The sequence below is a fragment of the Corticium candelabrum genome, chromosome 21 (assembly GCF_963422355.1).
Source record: "Corticium candelabrum chromosome 21, ooCorCand1.1, whole genome shotgun sequence".
NCBI classification, from domain to species: domain Eukaryota; kingdom Metazoa; phylum Porifera; class Homoscleromorpha; order Homosclerophorida; family Plakinidae; genus Corticium; species Corticium candelabrum.
This window is the reverse complement of record NC_085105.1, coordinates 1410048-1430047: the sequence shown is the minus strand read 5'-3', so window position 1 is coordinate 1430047 and position 20000 is coordinate 1410048. Positions and strand designations below refer to the sequence as shown.

At 43.5% G+C, this 20000-nt stretch overlaps 2 protein-coding genes across 2 annotated transcripts in view; both read right to left on the bottom strand.

The window, feature by feature from the left end:
- LOC134196322 (peroxisomal ATPase PEX1-like) overlaps nt 1–15831 on the bottom strand; it is a 19893-nt gene extending 4062 nt beyond the window's left edge. The window contains exons 1-11 of the mRNA XM_062665422.1: nt 15533–15831; nt 15116–15274; nt 14634–14717; nt 14454–14565; nt 13173–14398; nt 11896–12040; nt 6104–6344; nt 1033–1283; nt 345–515; nt 127–281; nt 1–51 (exon numbers count right to left, since the gene is read on the bottom strand). The exon at nt 1–51 is cut by the window's left edge and continues 20 nt beyond it. Coding sequence (XP_062521406.1) covers nt 1–51; nt 127–281; nt 345–515; nt 1033–1283; nt 6104–6344; nt 11896–12040; nt 13173–14398; nt 14454–14565; nt 14634–14717; nt 15116–15274; nt 15533–15637 — 2700 coding nt within the window. The 5' untranslated portion in view covers nt 15638–15831. The remainder of the gene's footprint in view (nt 52–126; nt 282–344; nt 516–1032; nt 1284–6103; nt 6345–11895; nt 12041–13172; nt 14399–14453; nt 14566–14633; nt 14718–15115; nt 15275–15532) is intronic.
- A 1067-nt stretch (nt 15832–16898) lies between these two features.
- LOC134196926 (ecto-NOX disulfide-thiol exchanger 2-like) overlaps nt 16899–20000 on the bottom strand; it is a 6443-nt gene continuing 3341 nt past the window's right edge. Inside the window, exon 7 of the mRNA XM_062666148.1 lies at nt 16899–17684. Coding sequence (XP_062522132.1) covers nt 17133–17684 — 552 coding nt within the window. The 3' untranslated portion in view covers nt 16899–17132. The remainder of the gene's footprint in view (nt 17685–20000) is intronic.

The window sequence follows — 20000 nt, the reverse complement described above, 5'->3', positions numbered from 1 at the left end:
TTGATGACCATTAGCCCTAACAATCGCTTCCAGAATCTCCTTCCTCTGTTCCTATCACATACGCAAGCAAACAAGCAACAAAACGGTCACACACCCATACACTCATATCGATCGCCGACTGTCAACCTCAGTCGGTATCTTCAATTCTAAGACTTTCTGGAAGTAGTGCCGTCCTCGTCCGGGAAGAAGACGAGGATGAAGGGCGTCAGCCGAACGAGCCGTCGCCATCAGAGTGACGACAGTCCTACGTTGCAACTCGCAGTTAATCAGACCACATATCACTGCATTAAGGCATTCAATATGTGAGTGAAAAGGGATGAAACGATGACAAACTTGGGTCTCACTTTCGGCTAATTTTGTGGTGTAGAGAGCGTCGATGCCGCCGTCTATGGCTCCCGCGGCCGGCGCCGCCACCAGATCGTCGAGATTCTCTAGTAGGATGATGGATGGCTGACAACATGCTGCTTCGTCAAACTTCTGTGAAAGTTTTGCTTTAACGTTGTCAACTTTCCGTCCTAAAGAATGACAAACTTGAGGTCGACAGACAGACAGACAGACAGACATACAAATGAGTAGACAGACAGATGGACAGACAAACAGACAAACAGATGAGACAGACAGACAAATAGACAGATAGACAGACAGACAGACAGACAGATAGATACAGACAGACAGACAGACAAACAAACAGATAGACAGACAGACAGACAGACAGATGGACAGACAAACAGATGGACAAACAGATGGACACACAAACAGACAGACAAATAAACAGATGGGACAGACAGACAGACAGACAATAAACAGATGGACAGACAGATAGACAAACAGATGGACAGACAGATAGACAAACAGACAAACAAACAGATGGGACCGACAGACAGACAGACAGAAAGACGGACAGAAAGACACAGACAGACAGACAAACAAACAGATGAACAGACAAACATACATACATACATACATACATACAGACAGACAGACAGACCAACAAACAGACAGACCAACAAACAGACAGAGAAACACACAAACCTCGAAGTGTCGTACAGTCGACGACTACAATATGTGCCAGAACGGGCATCTCCCCCATCTGTCGACACAGAGCCTGTGCGAGCGACGTCTTTCCACAGCCCGTGCTGCTTCCGCTGTCTCTGCTCGTGCCACATATGAGGAGGCCACCACCAGAGAAACCCGAGCAGCTGCCGCCAAGAAAGGGGACAAGACGAAGAGTGAGGCAGGCACGCAAGTGATCAAGTCCGGCTTGAATTTGTGTTCTTATGCCTCTAAATGAGACAAGAAACATACGGTTTGGATGTCTTGTTGTACAGTATGTTGGTACTTGTAAGTTGGACATTTTCATATACACCACCCCGACTGTCAAAGATTGCATTGAAATTAAGTGTTAATATATTATTAAATTTTTATAGTAATTCATAAAAATTAAAGTTTGATTGATATAAATTTTATAATAAAACATATACTGATGTCTGACACTTATTACTAATACATGGTGTCAGTGCAATAGGTCTAAAGTTAGCTGGATCTGATTAACTTTCTGTTGCACCATATATATACACTAGTATACATGGCCCGTCCTTCGTACGGGCAAGATACTGTAGTGTAAAGATATGTCTGTGACACGTCACGTGCAATCTTTGTTGCGAGGTCCCGGATATGCTGAATGAATTCGAATCTTGCTCTTCGTGCTTGTTTCGATAAAAATCGACACACTCCCCGTGTAGCGCTTGCTGCAGGAAACATGTAGGTTGGATTCGGTGCAAATGCAATCAGAATTTGGAGAGAAACAAAAGCGCTAAAAGAGTAAGTTTCGTCGGCAAGAGATATTTGATTGCTCGAAGCTTTGCGAAGGACGGCGATGCATACGGTCTACACAGGACTGGTGTGGGCGTGTGTTCGAATGAACTGGAATGTGTAGTGTGTGCGTCATCGAGAAATTTTACGCGGGGGTCGATCCCTCAAGAGGGGACCCGGTGCATAATTTTTTAATTTTTTTTACACAAACCTTCCCCTATGCGTGCCGATTTCGGTTGTGAATGGACAAAAGACATGGCCGCCAAATGCGAACACACACACAGAGACAGACAGACAGACAGACAGACAGTTTGAGCTTTATATTATATATATATATATATATATATATATATATATATATATATATATATATATATATATATATATATATATATATACACACATATATTACAGTGCTCAAAATTACTGCTGGTCATCTGTCAATGGCCAATCATATTTGGATAATGACTGGTGACCTCGAGTCAACTTTTGTATGTCATTAATTAGTGATGAGAAGAGCTATCCCAGCTCTATGAACAGCCAATTAAGTGTATCACTAGTCTACATAGCTATGTGATATTATATGTTAGCTATTTACATCATTTAGCACCATCTAATTAGTCTCTGTTCATGTGTTGGCCTCTGAATTTGTACTCTACAATCTATAGCACCACCCAACTTTTACCCTATTTGTCAGGCCTCAATGATGTCTGCATGAGAGGGAGAGCCCTGCATGTTTATCTAAGTCTTGTGAGAGGACCATTTAGCTATTGTTGTGTCACTAATGCCATAACATCTCTAGTGAATTATGATACAATCAGTTAAGTGGTCATGCTGTGTAAACATTTGCTATGGTACATGGAACATGAGTAGTTAATAGGGTTATGGTATACTAACATCTGTTGAAACTTCCGCGTTCCTTTTTGCCTTTCAATTCATTGTTAGAGCATTATGTCTCTGGACCCAGTTGTGCAGTTTCTTTACCCAAATGATGCCCCGGTGACCCATAAGCCTGTGTGTGTGTGGGAGCTGATAGCAATTGCTTTTTTCGGGCTGTTGCAATGTCCTTGGCAGGAAAGGAAGAAAATCACAAGCAACTCCGTCAGAAAGTTGCAGAACAGCTCTGCAACAAGCCACAGGCAATTGCAGCTGCTTTGATTGAAAAATCTTCGTCTTGTCCAGGTGTGAATCCTTCTTCACTCATTGCCACATTTATTTCTGATGAGAGTTACAGGGTGTTCAAAGCCGCAAAGGAAGTCGGAAAGGGCACTGAGGACAGTCTAGCTTTAGCTGTGGTGAAGGAGGGCAATGAGACAAAGAAATTTGGAAGTTGGTGTGGGATGGTGCAAGTCTATGGTGCAGCTGCAGCAATTGGTTGTTCCATCAACATGCACTACCCTGAGGTTAACCAACGTATCCGCCCCTTTATAAATAAAATTGTACAACCTTTGGAAGCTGCAACAAGTCAAAATAATGATATTCATATCATGTGGTCTAGCACAACTCAGCCAGCAACTCTTAATTAAGGGAAATGTTCAACTCAACCACTTTGTGCCTTTGCTACCCAGATCAGCCACTAATCTCAGTTACCATGCCGAAAGTGACATTCCTGCCTCTGATTGCTGTGATGAGTCTGACTCTGACAAACTTGAATCTACCTTTGGCTTCAGTGATGATGAGAATGCCAGTGAATTTGTTGTAATGAAAACCCTTAGAGAATCAAGAAAGTCAAAGAGAATTGAACCAAAGTCATGGTCGTTGTCTGGATTCCAACCTAAGAGCCCAAGGGTTTGTGCAATACCTTCGAACATGGATATTACAGTAGAAACTATGCATGAAGATTCTGGCTTACCTGTTGACTCACACCACACTGCAGCCCAAGAAAGTCAAAATGGTGATAAGCCGGCATATGGCAATGCTTCTTGCACAACTCAACGTGCTATGACTGCCACTGCTACTAAGCCAAAGGGTTCTGAAAGCAAGTCTTCCAAGATCAAGCAAACTCTTGATTCCTGGTTATTAAGTAACAAGAACAAACATGTACAGAAAGACCAAAGAGAGATTACAAATAGTCATCCGATTACAACCATTCCAGAGCTTGCAAAAACACCAAGTCAAAATGTGTCATCAACCACATGCAGATGTCATATATCAAAGGAAACATTTATGGGGTGGAAAAGGAGCCATGAAGCTGATTATCAAACTATGTCACAGCTTAAATGTGAAGTGATGAAAGATAATCCTTCAATGGTTGATATTTTGTGGTGTGAGGTGTGTCGAACATATCAATCTAAGGTATGTGGCACTAAGCATTTCTCCAGAACGTGGATTGATGGGTCAAGAAATCACAGAACCAACAATGTCATTGATCATTCTGGGAGTGCTCAGCATCAAGCTGCAATGTCCTACAAGCGAAAAGAAACAGCAAGAGAGAGGAGAGAGCCAGTGACGGATTACAGTGAGATTGCCAGAAGTTTTAAGATGAAGCCGGAGACCAAAGCAAGGATGATGAAGAAATTTGAAATATGTTATTTTCTGGCAAAAGAAAACTTACCATTCGTAAAATATCCATCTATCTGTGCTCTTGAAAAACGACATGGTGTTGAGCTGGGAGAGGCATATTCAACTGATGTAGCAGCTAGTCACTCTGTGCATTATATTGCTGAAAGTCAGCGACAGCATTTCAAACAAACAGTGGCAGCACCTTTCTTCAGCATCTTGATGGATAGTTCAGCTGACAAAGGAAAAGTGGAGAATGAGTTGTTTGCAATCATCTATTCTGAGAGCGATCACACCTCTGAAAAGCTAATAACTCGAAGTCGATACTTCAAAGTACTGGAACCGTCTAAGGCTGATTCTGCTGGACTCTTCGATTGCCTACAAGAAGCTCTGAAAGATATGGGTATAAGAGATTTGATAAATCCAGAAAATGTGCTGCAAGTAAAAAATTTGCCAATTCTTGTTGGTGTGGGCACTGATGGTGCTGCTGTAAACATCTCAGAGATAAGTGGACTAAAAGCAAAAGCTCAGAATGTTCTGCCATGGATTTTCAGGATGTGGTGTTTTGCCCATCGACTAGAACTTGCAATCCAGTATTTAAAGAAATAGATGAAATACTTTTTAGGATCTATTATCTTTACAACAAGTCTCCCAAGAAATGTAGGGAACTGAGGGTTATTGTGAACAATTTGAAAGAAGTATACAATTTTCCAAGGGGTGGCCACCTACCAGTGAGAGCATCAGGAAGCAGATGAAGACTGGTCTCCCTAAGGTCCTGCTACTAATTAATTATTCATGTCATATTCATGCAAAAAGTGAATGAACAAGATACAAAAACATTGTAAACGTATTTTAGTAGGAATGGCTACGCAAATCAGCAAAAAGTGAACAAACAAGTGTGGATGGTTCAATACATTATATGTGCCAAATCGAGGGTGCCATGACTAAAGGCTGGTTCACAATATGTGACAGAGACGTGATCGACCGTGACGGATCGTGACGGACAGCTATCCGTCGTGTTAACAATACGTGTACGTTCCGTTCTGATAATTACCATTCCCACACTGCATGATTCGTCATCCTCGTTTTGCGCTCCGCTGATTGGGTAACAGTACCTAATCATTTTCCTGTTGCGGTTGGCAACTTCCGATAGAGCAAACAAATATAATTGATTCTATCCATCCATCAATGCTCAGTCAAGCAATCCGTCCGCCGTCCCATCTTGAGCAGCGCCTTTGATGTGGTTTGATGGATCATGACAGACAGCTCGAGCGGCGCCTTTGATGTGGTTTGATGGATCATGACAGACAGCTCTCCGTCACATATTGTGAACCAGCCTTAACTCGCACTGTACATGTGTTACAATTTCTGCAATGGTGAGTTAGTCATGGCACCCTCAATTTGATACAGTATTGAACAATCCACACTTGTTTGTTCGCTTTTTGCTGATTTGTGTAGCCATTCCTACTAAAATACATTTATAATGTTTTTGTATCTTGTCATATACATATACCCTGACTATCAAAGATTGCATGAAACATAAATAAATTATACCAATAAATTTTGATTAATAAATTTATAATAAAATTATAATATATATATATATATATATATATATATATATATATATATATATATCAAAATAGTTCATCACTTTGTATACAACCTCATCAAATTTACACAAAGTCTGTAGCATTGAAAGTCCTTAAAAGTTAATCAAGTTAATAAATTAACTTACTTAATTTCTAACATATTTTTGTGTCACTCACTCACACAGTGCAGTTCGACTTACCCCAACTGGCTGAGCAAGACGTTTGGAAGTTTCGGATCAAGTTCGTCCAACGACAAATATGGGGAATTTACAGATTGTCGAACGTCTGCGTTTCCATTGGATGGACTCAGTGGTTCACCGGTTGCTGTAATGTGAACCGTCTGTAGACGAGATGTTGACAACATGAAGTACGCAGGATGATTCGATGGCTGCAATGATGATCCCAACGACGGTTGTGGGGTAATCACATTCACAACAAAGTCTACAACAACAAACACAAATTAAATGTCCGAGTGGCCACACATGCACACACACACACACACACACACACACACACACACACACACAAACATGCACACACAGGCAGACAGACAGACAGACAAACAAACAAACAAACACACACACACACACACACACACACACACACAAATGGACAGATGTTAAGCCCTCCACGTCTTTCAACGTCAACCTTGAGGTCAGTTACGGAGATAGCTCCCCCTGCCTGTAGAGACAGGGCCTCCATGCGCTACATGGAGTCTTGGGGCCAGCGCTACAATCCACCTGGAGCTTGGCCAGAGTCATCCAGGGGCACTGACAATGGCGCAGCTCTGGGACTGGACACCAAGGCCCACACGTACCCGTCTGCTGCATGATGTTGCTGCCAAGCCAGCGGTCATGTCCACCCCAGTCAATGACCAGGTACTCATTTATACTCCTGAGGACGAAGTACTCATCATACTCCTGAGGTGAGAGAAGCAAGTGTGGGTGAGTTTCTTGCTCAAGGAAACTGCGACAGTGTCGCTTCCACCAGAATTGAACCTTCAACCCTCATCACGGAATACAAGATCCTGGATGTCATCACCAACGCTCTACCATCTGCTCCACCGCACCCACCCACCCACACCCACACCCACACACACATGCACACAGACAGACAGACAGACAGACAGACAAACAGGCAGACACACACACACACACACACACACACACACACACACACACACACACACACACACACACACACACACACACAAACAAACAAACAGACATTCGAACATTATGGCAGATGGGGTGATGAGGCTCAACAGTTTTTAAAGACTCTTTCTCTCATGTCTTATGATGAGGACGATTATCAGAATGCATCCAATTTTACAACATATTGGAGACAACGTTTATCAGTTCAGTTACAACAATGTAACGCTACAGTGATTTCCAGGAAGACATCCCGCTTACTGGAACATACAAGGAAAGTGAAGAGAATGAACAATATACACAATTATTGATGTGCTTTACTGTACAGCCCTATATAGGGCTGGTTTCTGTAGAGTTTTAGTTTGGTAGAGATTTTGTGCGATTGGGACAGTAGAGTTGCTTAGTTGTGTTGAATGTAGATTTCAATGTTGAAAATATATGTATTGGACAGACAGACAGACAGACAGACAGACTACACTCTTGCATGCATGATAATGTACACAAGTTTTATATTCGTGTATTCAAGCTCTTGCCGATGACCCAACCATCCGTCCATACCGTATACATCATGTGTATTACAGTGGCGTTTATGACACCCGAGTAACTAATACAAAATTCAAGCAAGAAGCACACACATCAATTACATGATTGTTGACATCATATGCGTGTGGGTAAAAGCTCAGAGATTGGCTAGTATGTCTATGAACAAATAGACACACGTAGAAGCAATCTACTATGCTCCAACAGATTGATGAATAAAAATTATAACAAATTTCAAGCACCATTCCAAGACTCGTGTGTGTGTGTGTGTGTGTGTGTGTGTGTGTGTGTGTGTGTGTGTGTGTGTCTGTGTGTGTGTGTGTGTGTGTGTGTGTGTGTTTGTGTCACAGTGTGTATGTGTGTGTGTGTGTGTCTGTGTGTGTGTGTGTGTGTGTGTGTGTGTGTGTGTCTGTGTGTTTGTGTCACAGTGTGTATGTGTGTGTGCGTGCACGCACCTGGCCAGGCTCCAGGAGTTTGCTTAGCATGGCCCATAGCTCCTGCTTAGTGCACAGGAACCCAGCCAGATGGCTGGGGGCATTACCGTTTAACGACAGCTCCTTATCTAATCGCCAATTTTTTCCTTGTGTGACAGTAATCAATCAGACAATACAAATTATCACCATCCTCAACTCTGTCACAAACACGTGTGTGTGTGTGTGTGTGTGTGTGTGTGTGTGTGTGCGTGCGTGCGTGCGTGCGCGCACGCCCGCACGCTCCTGGCCAGGCTCCAGGAGATTGCTTAGCATGGCCCATAGTTCCTGCTTAGTGCACAGAAACCCAGCCATCTGGCTGGGGGCATTACCGTTCAAGGGCAGCTCCTTATCTAATTGCCATTTTTTGTGTGTGACAGTAATCAATCAGACAATATAGTCCGTCAGCCAACACCAGAAAGCGACAAGTTGCGTAGCCCCCCAAACCCGGGGAAGTTTCTGTAGTTGCAATCGCCGAAGAGAAACCATGCAAGTGTATTCGCGATTGTTTGCCATCTTGGAACGGGGCCGTTTCTGAGTAAGAAGAACGACTAGATTGACTAAGGCCACGCCCACGCAAATTCGCAGCAACAGCGAACTGAGAGTAAGAGACGAACGTGGTTCCATGCATAAGCTCTATAGACACTAGCTATATCACGCGAAGGCTTAAACTAGTGCAGCTGTCTTTTCTAGAGCTGGAGGTAATGAAGTGCGGTCTCCAGATAGTATTTCTCACATTGCCAGTAGTTATGTTGATGAAAGAAAACTCCTACACTGTTGTTACACTTGTGCTGCTGCGTTTGACTGCCTTGCAACAGTAACGTGACCCTGAGCGTTCGGAAAGACAGTAAATACCTCACAAGTCGTGACAAACGCCCGGATGTAGGGCATGTATTTGTAATACTAACTATCTAGACATTAGTACAAGTGTACAATAATTAACATAAGACCATCGAAAGCAGGTTGTAAGCGTTACTGACATAAAGTGCCTAAATTTACGGCTGTACTAGATCGCTCAGAGTTATTTTAGTCATTATTTAGTGGACTAATGATTTCATAGGGAACCTACACTTAATTAATTAATTAATAACCAATGAAATGTAAAGAGCCACCTACTCATCATGTTTGTCACTAGCGTATGCATCAAAATTATCAGCTTCAAACTCATTCGCAGATGCTATAGTGGAAGCAGGCTGAAAAACTTCACGTGGAATAGGGTTTTCGCAATTGTCGCATTGGCACACATCTGTACATGGCAAGCAGCTTCGCTGGCAAAAGCAACGCTTAGCTAATTAGAGCTGCAACTGATCAGTTTCAAAACGTCAACAGGTGCCGGTGGCTTCGTTGTCCATTCAATTGGTACCTCATTGTCATCACCAATCTGCCAACCTTGATTGTGGAAAGATGGTATATCAGGATTAGCTTCCATTGCACGTCGCCATACACTAGTCTGATAATTTACTCGTTTGATATGCATCTTCAGAGCGTCTTGAGTAGGAGGAAGCTGTGCTGATTCTGCAGCTCGTGCACAGAATAAGGAATACCTCACACTATTAATGTTGGTGGCGACGTCATGTAACCGTAGATCTTACAAACATAAGGTTGACATTTCTTAGACAATACATCCATGTTACTGTCAAAGCTTTTCCAATTGGCTGAATAGCAGTGCAAAACGACTCATTCTTGTTTAGAAGTTCCGGTGGTGCAACTTTGCCTTTACCTGCGAAGGCGCCGGTTGTATCACAGCCTGTGAACGCATGGTATCCTGGCAAGGCTAAGCAAAGCTCTCTCCCGAAACTTCTTCCTATTTGCGTCAAATTGATGAAGCGGCGACGATTTTTTGTACCCGTGAGAAACACGATAGTTGCCGGTATATCGAAACATCTGCCGTCACTTCTGGCGTTAAATGCAGGTCTTGGTTGTCTTCATATTCTTCTGTTTGTGTGTTGCGTTTGCCTTCGTCATGCAACGACAGAGCTACTTTTCTCAGAAGAATCTCTTGGGGTACAGTAGCAGACGTGACCAGTTCCGACTCCGTTACAGTTTGTTGATTCGCAAAGAATACTAAGCGACTCTGCTACTATACTACTTTCAAAGATGCTAACATCTCGGCTGCGCTGAAGTTTGTCTAAAGCCTTTTTGTTTGTGTATGCTTGGTAGCATTGTCTGTGATAAGCTCCTATCGGTTTCGATTCATTTGTGCAAGATTATGTAGAACAGTAAAGACATCGTCTAGGCGAGTGCTTGCTGCTTGTTGCAACGTTCTCCAACTGGTTCGGGTAAGAGCCGTGAGAGGATCGGTAACATCATGACGAATATGGCACAGGCAGTGCTCAGAGTCAGTTTTTGCTATCTTTGCCCTCTGCAAAGACATCTGATGATATTCAAAACAAAACTGCAAAATGATTTAGAATTTGACATTTGTCAAGGTCAACAATAATGCAACAATAAATCTCTGACGTTTGGTTTGATATATAACTGTTCAGTTGACAACTTTACCACTGATACCGTTGAAAGCTGAGTTGAAAGCTGAGTAAGAACACTTGGTCGAAAGGAGACAACAAGTAGTTTGCTCACACATAAACTAATGTAGTTAGGCGAAAGCTCTTACTTCTAGATTACTAACTGGAAATACATCTAAACTACAATCTGGCAGTGAATGCTTGTACTGTACTGTACACCATAGACTTCGATCACGGTACCGGAAGTAGTCATTACGCCCCCGCATTACAATTCTTTACACGAGGTTACGTAAATAAACGCAGATCGTCGTCTGTCTGGCGTGTTACTTGTTTCCCACACGTTCAGAAAATAATTTGGACTCTTATGAAGGCAGCCAAATGACAAACCGACGAGGTTAAGAGGCCACGTGTCTGAGACCCGAGGTTGGGCAAGAGTACTGCAGAAAGACGGTTGATTTCCATTCGTAGAAGAACAGCAGACACCGTTTCACAGTCCACAATAAGGTAGCTGTGCATCGCTTTCATTCTACGTGATGCCTGCTTGCCTGGACATCTAGGCTTTCTGTTGGCAGCCTAATTCGCATTGGTACTGCTTTCTGTTTGCTTACAGTTTGTTCTACTGCTGCCGCAATAGAAGTTGAACTGCTAATGAGCAATCTGGTTTAGTTTAGGTCTCTAGAAAAGTTGACAGACGCACAACTCAAAAGGTTTCGTCATCGCGTGTCATATGATCACGTGTGATATTATATCGTAAGCTATTTGGCTAATGCTGCGAGCTAACATGTTCACAATGGATGCTTTATGCCTCAGTAGTTTGCATGATGCGTTTTTACCCGTTTTGAGTGCTCTGCCGACTACAGAGTTAGCAAGCTCGCTCTACTGACTGTGTGCCACGCCCCTAAATTTTGTTGACATGCAGCTACCTAACGGCCCCGGTATGGAGAGGCAAACAAGTGCAGTTGGAGTTCTCTCATACTGCTTTATCTTTTAGAGTTATCAAAACTTCCCCGGGCTTGGGAGGCTACGCAACTTCGTATAGAAGCGTCTTTTGGGGGGTTGGCCGACGGACTAATACAAATTATCAGCATCCTCAACTCTGTCACAAACACCATCCACTGCTCAGAATGTGATCCACCCTAATGCAATCAAACTAACCATATCCTCACCAAATAATACCAAACCTGGCAACTCCTCAACATCACCTACTTACACCTTAATTCAGTTTTGTTATCAACAGTCAGCTGCTGTAGTGTGTACCCCCACCACTACCACAATATTATGTCAATATTTTTCAGTATCCATAAACACCTTCAACTCAGACGAAAACATGACACTGTCCACTAACTTCCATCACATTACTTGCTCTTACCTTTCTTCCCTACAGTCGGTTGTAATCGAATATCGAAATCCAACAGTTGGTTATTGACGATAGGTAGTGGACATCGATCTGTGGTGACTGATGAAATCCACATCTGGAACGATTTTACCCTGTCTTGCTCGTACACACCGCTCACCTATATATAATACAACACTCGCTCACGAACACACGACATCATGACAAAACCACACAAACACAGACAGACTGACACAAACAGACAGACAGACAGACAGACAGAAAGACAGACAGACAGACAGAAAGACAGACAGACAGACAGACGCACAGTCACACAACTCGCTGGTCTCTGCTTGGTCCAAATGTTTGAAACGTGTGTCACTTCCTCACACTATTGAGCCAAGAGACTGTTACAGCAGCTCTCAATCCAGACCTGACATAGCTGTCCATAATGCAACTGACTTCAACGTTGAACTTGACGTCTCTCTGGCTCACCCCTCGAGGTCAGAAGTAATTTCACATGCAGACACAAAGGATGGATCAGCAGCTTCAAAAAGGGGAGAAAAGAAGATAGAGAAGTACAGCAAAGAAAGGCACACTGGTGGAGGTTCTCCTTGCTTGATTCCCTTGGTTTTCAAACATTTTGGACGTTGGGGGAATAGCAGAGAGATATTTTTCCACCAGATCTCACTAAGATCACGTGGTGAAGATGGAAAGCTGAATTTGATTGAATTTAAAACGTACTGGCGGCAAATACTGTCAATAACATTACAGTGTTGCAATAGTAGTGTTTTAGGTAAAAAGATTGACAGAATAGTTTGTAGTAATGGCTCTGTAGATGATAGCTACAAACATCAGATGGCTGTTCGTTAGAGTTTTTCTTCTACGACCACTATGGTCGTTTATCTTGAACTCTTAGTGTTATATGTAGCCTTTTCTATATTAGCATTAATGTTTTCACTAAAAGTTCTTTGACAGACAGACAGACAGACAGACAGACAGACTAATACAGACAGTCAGACACACAGAGACAAACAACAAACAGACAGACAGGCAGACAGACAGACAGAAAGACAAACACAATATAAATATATAAAATAATTAAAAAAAATATATAACTATATAAATAAATAAAAAATATAAAAAAGATATAACTATATAAATTAAAATATATAAATATATAAATATATAACTATATAAATATATAACTATATAAATAAATAAAAAATATAAAAAAGATATAATTATATAAATTAAAATATATAACTATATAAATATATAAAAATATAATAATTACTCTACATGATGCTTACGTTGTCGATGAGCGGGTGAAGACAGATTCCCTGCACTTTCGAGGACTTGTGACTCAACCGTCGAATACGAATGCACGTGTGGGTGGCCGAGCCCAAGAATCGACGCATGATGTCATGCATGACGACATGATTACGAGCAACATGAATCGCCTGTCTACTGTCACACACAAACAACCGACAAACAGCAACCATCGGTTTCCCTGCCACAACGGAATGCACACTTGACTCTTTCTCAAACAAATTCTTTGCGTCAGCCACATTCTTTCCTAATCCACTCGTAAACGGATTATCAGATGACGTTGTGACATCACCAGTCTTCGTGTTCGGCTTCGCGTTACTTGCGGGCGTCACTTTTCCGGTTGGAGGTTGATTGGGGTCCTCGCATTGCACATGTTTTGTTCGCTGCCCGAGGTCGATGGTGACGTAATGAGTGAAGAGCTCATCTCGCTTGCCGCGTAATTGCGGAAACGATTCATCGCTCACGAAAATCGTCGTCGGCTGCTTCACTAGCGCCTCAACGTCCTTACTCTCAGTACCATAAAGGTCTAACATCGTTTGCATAAAACAAGTCGGAGTTCGTTGCACACGCAGTACTTGTTCTTCCGGTAGGAGCAGATCGCTGGTGACATCGTCAATTGTTTCCGATTTATAAGGCGGTTTTAATGCTTTCCCTTTACTCCAGATATCTGGAATTCCCAAAGCTAACATGTCATCGTCAACTGATGAATCTGTCGTACTTGATTGTCCCAAAAACTTGGCAACGTTCTTGACGTTGGTGTTCACAAAGTCAACCACTCGCTCAATCAATCCGGTTGAGCCTTCACGACGATGCTTCGTTTCCAAAATGTCGTCAGCCGATCGTACACGAGAATCTCTGCCTGATTTTGTTTCGTGTGTGTTGACAATTCCGTAGTCATCGACACTTGTTACGGTCGTGGAGTCTTCTTCGCTCCCGTACACTCCACTAGACAACGAGCTTGCTCTACTGTGTACATAACCGTGTCCTCGTTTAATGTCCCAGACTCCATTGGGTAAATGAAAAGCGTTTTTCGACTTCGACCGTGTGGATGCAGATGGCAACAGAGAAGGATTGTCCGAAGAGAGAGACGGATGGGACGGCATCTCACTCTTGCATTTTTGAACGTCGAGACTTAGGGAGGTTGCCGACCAACCGTGAGGATTATTGACTTTCAAACGAACAAATTCCTTGGCTGGCTCTGTCTTGCCTAGAAAAATGGGATCATCGCTGACATCCTTGTTGATATTAATGATGTGACTTGCCTATTGTGATGTGCACCACGTTGTTAGTAAGAAAGACCGGAACGACCATGCCTTGCCTCACAACTCTGATCTGATTCAAAAAACAGGTTTCTATTTGTTTCTGATTTTTGACCTGACACGACACCAATCATATGACAGTTAGCATACATTGTGCAATATATGTGGCACACATACACTTACTACTATAGGCCAGTCTTCCTGTGACACTTCACCATGCACTTTCCAGCAGACAGGTATGTCATCTTCAATTTGAGTGACATAAACCTGCACCAACATTTTCGTCTCAAATGCAAGTGCACACACACACACACACACACACACACACACACACACACACACAACAGACAGACAGTGACACACACACACACACACACACACACACACACACACACACACACACACACACGCACGCACACACAACAGACAGACAGTGACACACACACACACACACACACACACACACACACACACACACACACACACACGCACACGCACACGCACACACACACGCACACGCACACGCACACACACACGCACGCACACACGCACACACACACACACGCACGCACGCACGCACGCACACACGCACGCACACACGCACGCACACACACACACACACACACACACACCACAACGAACAACATCACATCCAACCAACTCACCGTGTCTCCTTCATCCAGTTGCATCAAGTGCGCAAATCTCCACGAAATCTCCAACTCGTCACGCTCACTATCCCTCCGTTGCTGTTGAAACTCAACAGACACATACTCCTGACCTCCACTCGGCAACGTCAGCTCAACAGTCGACACATCATGCGCCAACTGCCAACACACAAAACAAAAACGACCCAATAATCGACGAGCCAAAACAAGAACAAACGTTTCGATTTCTAATTAGAGAGTCCGCTACGGCTACATCCTAGTTAACGTTCCTGGTTCCCTAGTGAGAATACTAGACTTCCCTGTGTCTGTCCAGTCCACCACTCCAGAGCTCAGTCCATCGACCCCACCAGACATGAAAAACGCCGCCGATGCGATTAGTATGTGGTGCATTAGCATCAAGTCTGTAACCTAGCTCACCCCATTTCTTGCTGTACGTTTAGGCGGATTCGCTACTCGGAGAATACCATAACAGGTGCGCTTGTCGCTGCAGCGAATTGCGACGTGATAGGCGTGCAGCACCATCTTGAACTGTAGGAGGTGTTCGCTGCCCAAATATAGCAATAGTTACGAGCAGTCACGCGCTCCTTTAGTTCAGCACTTGAGACTCGCCGTGCTGGAGACGTCCTGAGTGAATGTGACGTTGAGAGTAGGCGCTAGAGTTCCTGGGAAGCGAAATACCGCAGAATGATAACCACCGGTGACCGGCTAGTCGGCCATACAAGATACCGTTGGCTTCTCGGGAAATTAAAATCAACTGAGCGACACCAGGACTTGTTGGTTTGAGGTGTGATGGTAACTTTTCTTGGCGTCGTGACATATCTAGGCTATGATAGCATGGGTATTTCAAATTCTCGGAAAGGTTCGGTAATACCGTACAAGTTTCATCATCATCACCACCACAAATATTGATAGCTCGTACTGATAGGTAATTGGTAGTTCCGGTGATTTAGATACGCAAAGCCCTTCGAAAACAAATGCGTGATATGCGGATGGTAACATCTGACCCCGTTGGGTCAACTAAACCCGAGACAGGAGAGAAATTTCAGTCATTTGAGAGAATGCCGACGAATCATGTACATCACGCAATAGCAAGCGAGCATTCAGGTCATGTGACATGATGCAATACATGTACAATGCGCATAGATAGCTATCTCTACAGAAAGCAGACCTTCAGTCACAATACTATAAATCTCTACACCACAACCGTTACCAGATATCTAGTCCCCAAAAATGCAACTATCTATTTCCAAAAATAGTTTACATCCACGCAGGCAAGAATTGTCGCTATGCAGCCAGTACATTACCGCTAATAAAAATTAACAAGATATCTTGTCAACTACATATGTACAGTAAAGAGAATACAAAGAAAGCCACGGAAGTCAGAACTCTTGTCGCATAGATACCGCGCAATGCATGGCCTTGTCTACTTCCGCAATCAACACACATTATTAACCCTAGACGCATGCGCTAGGGTTACAGTAGTCACTCTACCGAAAACGGCGACCGACCGACTCGACGGAAACGACATGTAACCTGGAATGCATAGCGTGCGTTATCTACATGGTGTACCACATCAGGAAGCGCAATAATCTGAAACCAGACAACTGAAGAGAAAGTCAAGTAGATGGAATGAATCCTGAGTGCACCTACAGCTCTGTTGTTAATTAAACTACAATAAACACGAATTCATGCAAGCACTGAACACACAACCTGAAGGATTAAATCTGCAACCATTGCTTCAAGACCGTCGAACGACCACATGCATGCAACTGCACCAAACACACTCAGAGTGACGTCTTCTCTTCTCATCTCTCTAAATCACGTCTACAATAGCCAGAGAGGAAACAAAGCCCTCAACCACGTCAAGACGAACTCACTACTCAGCAGACGCAGGAACATCCCACACGAGCTAAACAACATCCCGGAAAGATGCCGGTCCTAGACCTCTTGCAACGAACAAACTAACAGCAGCTAAGATGCGCGAGTATACCAACAAAAAACGCGCGACCGACGACGCTCAGCCTAAGCCGGCAACGGTTTTGAAACCATGAAACGACCAGACGACATCATCATCACAAGCCTCGTCTCTGTCATCGGGTCGAGAAGTGAAGGCAAGCGGCGACTCGCGAAGAGCCGACCAAATGACCGACGCGGAAACGAAACACTTCAGACCTCGAAGATAGTGAGTGATGTCGGAGAAGGAAGCGCCATAAGGATGGACACTCAGATACGCGGCCATGACGCCAACTAAGGCAGCCTTGACGTCAGGCTGGACCGACTCGATCTCCCGTTTAATATCAACAGCCGGTGTGACGGCCATCTTTGTCTCCTCGTCGGGTGGCTCTTCGTTTTCCTTCTTGATTGTGGCAGCAGGAGCAGGGACTGATGCGTCATTGACTACAGACTCATCACTGACCTGACTTGATGATTTGGGGTGACGGTCGTCGCTCTCTTTGTCAGAGATTACCTGATTGGTGGAGGTGTCCTTGTTGGTCGGTTGTTTCTTTGGTGTTGGTTTGATGAGGAGGTCGTCGTCGTCGGGTGGAACTTCGTCTCCTTGTGATGATCCCTGTTACAATGAAATGGACTGTTGTGAAGAAAGACTGGGAACGAGACTATTGTGTACGTAAATGCATTGATAGATACATACAGATACATGGACAGACAAACACACATACATATATACATACAGACATATGTACATACATACATACATACATACATACATACAAACACACAAACAGACAGACAGAGACACAGACAGACCTGGAATTCCGCCATACCCACTATGGACTAGGGCATCGCAGAAGTTTTCGCCAAGAAAGCTCTATTGTGCGAGTAGTAGCAAATAACAGTCAGATGACTAGCTTGCTGGGCTAGCGCATCCTAGCCTCACACCATCCTCAGCTTGCCAAGGCTGAAGTTAGCATGTATTTCCTCCCCCTGGCCAGGGAACTACCGGAAACACAAGGTCCCATACATACACACACAGACAGACACAGACACAGACACAGACACAGACACAGACACAGACACACACACACACACACACACACACACACACACACACACACACACACACACAGTAGTGTTGGGCGATATCACGATATATCCATGCATATTTGCAAGACTAAATTTGCAACTCAACATCCTCACAATACAGTAGGATGTCACTTACCCAAACACCAGTTAACCAAACGAGTCGGTCTACCGAACGACCTGTGCCTCGGACTCACTCTAGCTTTACACACAAATCGGTAACACACATGAGCATCAGAGTACACATGTAGTTCTCCTCCATGATATGACAATGTCAAAACCCAAAAGCCACAGAAGCTAAAACGAGTTGTTTGTAAGGCTATCAGAATAAGTCTAAAGTATGTCATGTACAACACCAAGCCTTGGATTCGCAGACCTTTCATGTAGATGTGTCATGTAGGCATCAGTTATCTGAACTATCAGAGTTACGAAGAGTCAGACAACGGAAACGTTCGGATAAGTGACATTCTACTGTAACTCTATAATCTTACAAGATGCTCATCATCTCACATACATACCCTAACTACTCCTAATGTTCTTCAAGACTAGTAATTCTCTTCAAGGCTCCAAAAATAATTTAGAATTTTTTTATGATTCAAATCAAAACTTTTTCAAGGTCTTGATGTGCAATATTGGTTAGTCTACATAGTAAATGTAAGTTAACATCAGGAAGTAAAAGATTTACAGAGGTTAGCCGAACCTTTGTAATGTTAATAATAGCTAGCGGTTAAACTATGCATTAACACAATGACTGTGAGAACATTGCATTGTTCGGTTAGCATTGTTTGGTTAGCATTGTCTAACTGGTAGCTTTCTTGATATCCCTCCCTCCCACCCATGTTTTTAGGGAGGTTATACGAAATATATCAGGTAGCGTGCCAGGGGAGGGGCCTTGTTCAGGTCCACTCAGGTTGCAACGTCAAAGCGACTAACATCTTCGGCACAAGCCAGTTGTCTCATGTTCGTCATTAAACGGAATAGGTTCTGTGATGGTGTGCTGAGCCTCCAACGTCAACTCCACTGACCTCTTGGGCTTGAGTACATGGTGGTTCTAACAAGCGTTGATCCACCAACATCACACTGAGTGACCTCTTGGGTTCACCCCACTTGTCGGAGCTCAGCGTGTGAGCTGACTGCTCTGGTTAACCCATTGTTCACAAATCCCTCACAATCTGGCACGTTGCCCCATTGAAGCCCACACTGTCTCGTGTCTACGCGGTATTGCAACTAGTGGGCATGTTGCTTACAACACAGCAGCGTATTACAAGTGATGTTAATAGCTATTCTTCGATTTAATTATTTATTCATTCTTTCAAACTGAGTCAATTCTCTAAACATTTCTAGTTGGCATCTTGAGCTGCACACTTCCGTCTAGTGGCCATTTCTATATTGTTTCATGCGCACGAGCAAAAACCAAAAGCACGGACAACTGACAATTTTCAAGACCAAAATATTATTTTTTCTGTTATCCTAGTATTTTTGAGGGCAAAATTTTTGAAGAGATTATTACTCAAAAATATTACAAGCAGTAGGGTACCTCTTACCTAAAAGTAGGGCTAGAGGCTTCTGGACAAAAGCACTAACAAAAGCGGCTAACATTTGCTTGAACTCCACCATTTCCACGCTTCGTAATGATAGCATGTTCTTACCCACCCATGCAGTACGTGACAGCATCCGTCACCTTTTCTACCTGAAGGAAGAACGGCTGTACTTTCGAGTGGCTGCAAACTTGTCATGCACCTATCTCTCATTGATCTTGCTGTAGTCAGCTGGATAATGACGATGTAATGGTCTATTATGTTGCGCATTGCTGCTCTCCACGCGCGCGCACACACACACACACACA